The sequence below is a fragment of the Microtus ochrogaster genome, unplaced genomic scaffold (genome assembly GCF_000317375.1).
Source record: "Microtus ochrogaster isolate Prairie Vole_2 unplaced genomic scaffold, MicOch1.0 UNK14, whole genome shotgun sequence".
Taxonomy (NCBI): Eukaryota; Metazoa; Chordata; class Mammalia; order Rodentia; family Cricetidae; genus Microtus; species Microtus ochrogaster.
The window spans coordinates 1,265,655-1,269,916 of NW_004949112.1; the positions used below are offsets into that span (position 1 = coordinate 1,265,655).

Sequence of the window (4,262 nt, forward strand, 5' to 3'; positions counted from 1 at the left end):
TCAAGGCATCCCTTCTGCATGCATGCATACACACAACCTGCAGCCCTCCATCCGCCATCCATTTCCTGAGTTTCCCCTTCCTGGTCCGCTGAGATCTGTGCATCTGTGCTGTAGGGGGCAGGCCGTGGCAGATGCTTCACAGGCATCAAAGTGATTTTACTCTCACAAGCCCCCATGAAGTACAGGTGGTTTGACCCATCTGGAGGGAGGGAGGCCTAGAGGGTAAATGATGAATTTCCTCTGGATTTGGCTAGGTTAAATTCTGACAGCATTTAGGCACGGCTCCACTTCAGACAGGAGCCATCCCCTGTGTCCTAATGTGCCTCAGTTCAACACGCAGCTCACTGTGGCCCACTGTGGGGCCAGTCAGGGTTGTCTGTAAAGTTCCATCCCCTGCCAAAGCCTGTTCCACTAGGAGATATGCATGACGGGACCAGTGGATCCACGTTGACCTCCAAGAGTTGCATCTGCTTTGCCATCTTTTATTTCCCAGGCCCACTTCTCCAGATTGAGGTTGTTTTGTCAGACAAGATCATGAAGTGAAATAGAGGTCCTAAGTCACCCACAAAGAGGCAAGAGAAACTCTGGCTACCTAAGAGCCAGATGCAGGGGATGTCGGCTACTGCAGCACAGCACAGCCTGTCCTGACTGATACAGATTTCAGCAGAGCTAGAAATAGGGAAAAGGCAGAAAATGGATGTGTGGGTGGATGCAGAGATGGATGGGCACTGGCGTAGGCAGATGCAGGAACAGGCTCGCAGATATTTTTCCCTGAGCTGGAAACAGCTGAAGCCATGTCTGAATACGCTAGAAGGAACCAGGCTGGGGAAAAGCTGGGCTCTGACCTTTATTTCCTATTGTTACAGTTCACCTAGGCAACGGAGAGGGGTCCAGTAAGGAGACAGAGACCTCAGATGCAGGGATGCTGGGGAGCACGGAGGAAGAGGGACACAGAGTCAAAGCCAAGGCAGAGGAACTAACAACAAGCAGGAGGTGGGAAGAGATGGGGAACTCAAGAGGCCTGGGCGGAGAGGGGCGGAGTTTGGGGAGGAGGGAGACTAAGGCTAGAGAACCTGCCAAGGGCTTGGGCAGGGAGGCCTGCAGGCCTAGTTGTAGCCCCTCGAGTCCTTGCTGGTAGAGGAGCTGGGCCTGGATCCGGGGCCGCTGCTGGAGCCGTGGCCTCTACTCAACTCCGATCCCATGCTTTGGCTCTGCACGCCGCCTCCTGTGCTCTCCTGACCGCGGCTGGTCTCCATGTAGCCAGTGGAGCCCAGGTAGCTGCTGGAGCTGGTGTGTTTGAAGGCCCCACGGCCCGCCACAGAGCCCCGACTGGACGCCAGTGCTGCACTAGCACTGACAGAAGCCAAGGTCATGGGACCTGCGGCTGAGCCAGAGTCACCAAAGGTGACGTGGCTTATGGAGCCGGCGCCACGGCCTCGGCTTGTCTTGTGGCTCAGAATGGACTCAGGGACTACGCTGGTCCTCTTGGGGGTCCCCAGGGTGGGGACGGACAGGGAGATCTGAGTACTGGAGAAGGCCAAGCTCGGGCTGCTTTCCAGCTTCCTGGCGGCCTCCTCCTGCTGCTGGAGGTCCTGGAGCTCCACCTGGTGGGGGGGGGGGGCAGCGTTAGAGTCCACGGTCAGCGTTAGAGTCCCACAGGCAGCGTTAGAGTCCCACAGGCAGCGTCAGAGTCCCACGGTCAGCGTTAGAGTCCACAGGCAGCGTCAGAGTCCCACAGGCAGCGTTAGAGTCCCACAGGCAGCGTTAGAGTCCCACAGGCAGCAGAGCCCTTGTCCCAGCCCTGGGCCCCCACTCTCACCGACTTCACTACTTGATTCAGCAGCTCCTCCTTGCTCATAGGATAATCCTCTTTGACCACAAAACCTGGGGGGTCCTCCCTCGGGTGGGAGAAACAAAGTCCAGTTTCACAGCTCTGCCTTATACACAGATCCCGGTTGTCCTGTGCCTCTCCCCTCCCCTCGGAGCCCCAGCACCCCATCTCCCCACTCTCCCACCTCCGTCCAAGCTCCCACCTCACCCTCTCTGCCCCAGAAGGCCATGCCCACAAGCCATACCCAAACCCTCCATCCTGACCCTTTTGTCTGCCCCTGGAATCCACCCTCCCTGCTCTGTTCGAGCCTCACATGGTGTCCGGAGGCTGAAGTGGAGTGGTCTTCTTTGGAGGGTCCTCTTGGCTCTGGCCCAGCGCCAGAAGGGCAACTTCAGCCAAAGGGGTATGGTTCTGAGAGTGTGGGAGCCCAGAGTTAGTGCAGGCCTAACCAAGCGCGGCCCCATAGCTCCGTCCCTGTCATGTACCTGGACCTCAAGGAAAGCCTGCACTGTGAGGAGCTGCACCAGACGCTTCTCGATGGTGCTCAAGAAGAGACGCATGTCCCTATCCCGCAAGTGGGTCTTGACCCCAAGGAGATCCTTGATGACACTGCTGTCACACTGGGCCTTTTCGAAGAGAAGCTGGATATCTGGGGTCAGACAGGACATTCCGTCAGGTCACAGCCTCTCTGGAAAGGCAAGACCAGACAGCGAGGCACAACGGCTACCAGCCTCAGAGCTCAAGGAGGCACAGAGGACCTGACGAGATGTCCTTTATGGCACACCTTGGCTGGAAATAAACCTACTTTCCACCAACCCAATAATGCCAGGGCTCCCAGAAGACACCCCACTATGGCCCCTCACTGCAGGCCCTCTGGTTAACAGCTGAACCGGCCTCCCCACACAGGTGAGCCGGGAACCTGCCACTCCTGCTGTCCCCTAGAGGCCTCACGCCATCTCTGGACACGCTTAGAACAAACATCTTCATTTCCTAAACTTGGCGGCTCTGCTAGTAACAGCAAACCACCTAACTGTCCCTGTGCAGAGAGAGGGGCCGTTCTGCACAGCCAGATGACCAGGGGTGAACTGTGTGGCTCCAGGTTCTCTGCTGGGAGTATAAACCTTCCCAGTGCCTCAGAACAGGATTTATTAAGATGAGACAAGGTTACTTGGAGCACGGTAGCTCCTGATACAAGAGGACAAGTGACGTTATAAAACAGAGGGGGAGCCGGGCGGTGGTAGCGCACGCCTTTAATCGCAGCACTCGGGAGGCAGAGGCAGGCGGATCTCTGTGAGTTCGAGACCAGCCTGGTCTACAAGAGCTAGCTCCAGGACAGGCTCCAAAACCACAGAGAAACCCTGTCTCGAAAAAAAAAAAAAAACAGGGGGGGAACATGTGCATCCTGTGCACACACGTAAACCCACACATAAAAAATAGTAAAACAGCCAGACATGGTGGAACACACCTTTAATCCCAGCACTCAGGAACTGTTTGCATTTTCCAGTAAATATTAAAGTGCCCTGGTCTATGATCCAACAATCACACACCTGGCATTCATGAACAGACAGAGGAAAAAATGGATGGATGGACAGACGGACCCCAGATGGGCTGCCGGAAGGTGTGGGATGGTCAGAGAAGCAAATGCAGAACTGGCCATGAGTTGCCTTTTACTGGCCAGCTGCCCACGCGGCACTGCCTCCTTCCTAACCAAGAAGCTGGAGCCTTGGACACTTACCAGCCTTGAGCTTTTCCAGCTGAGCTCGGAGAGCCTGAAGGCGTGCCTCCAGCCGCTGGGACTCAGAGCACACCGTGTCCACTTCCTGCTGTAACGTTCGGCACTGCTGCTCCTGCTGCAGGTGCTGGGTGTCCTGACTGGCACGCTCACTCACTAAAGCCTCCTGCATCTGCAGGACAGGGGCAGGATCTGGGTCTGCTCCAGGCCCAAGGAGGTGGGAGAAGGTATGGGAGGTAGGGAGGGTGTGAGGAGGATGGGCCTGGCTCACCTCTTTAATCTCTTCCTGAAGGTGGTATAGCTCTGAGTTCTGCTCATTGATGAAGTTAAACTCAGCAAAGTTGCGTTCCTCCACTGGGAGAGAGCAGAGGTTCCGGGACAAGGAGTTAGAAACAGACCGATCGATTGCTAAGAGCTAAAAGACGACAGAACCAAAGAAGAAAAACAGAGACAGAGCAAACAGGAACAAGGCAGACACAGGCTGTAAAAACTCCATCATACAGCCTACAGATGGGAAAAGATCTTCACTAACCCCACATCAGAGAGAGGGCTGATCTTCAAAATATACAAAGAACTCAAGAAACTGGACACCAAAAGAACACATAATCCAATTTTTAAAAAAATGGAGTACAGACCTAAACAGAGAACTCTCAACAGAGGAATCTAAAATGGCTGAAAGACACTTAAGGAAATGTTCAA

General features: G+C 55.0%; 1 protein-coding gene across 2 annotated transcripts in view; it reads right to left on the reverse strand.

The window, feature by feature from the left end:
• Positions 1 to 829: 829 nt before the first annotated feature.
• Ccdc114 (coiled-coil domain containing 114) overlaps positions 830 to 4,262 on the reverse strand; it is a 24,219-nt gene continuing 20,786 nt past the window's right edge. For both annotated transcript variants that reach the window (XM_026789168.1, XM_026789167.1), the window contains 6 exons: positions 3,835 to 3,917; positions 3,567 to 3,735; positions 2,317 to 2,480; positions 2,145 to 2,242; positions 1,820 to 1,898; positions 830 to 1,604 (listed from right to left, as the gene is read on the reverse strand). In XM_026789168.1, coding sequence (XP_026644969.1) covers positions 1,107 to 1,604; positions 1,820 to 1,898; positions 2,145 to 2,242; positions 2,317 to 2,480; positions 3,567 to 3,735; positions 3,835 to 3,917 — 1,091 coding nt within the window. In that variant the 3' untranslated portion in view covers positions 830 to 1,106. The remainder of the gene's footprint in view (positions 1,605 to 1,819; positions 1,899 to 2,144; positions 2,243 to 2,316; positions 2,481 to 3,566; positions 3,736 to 3,834; positions 3,918 to 4,262) is intronic.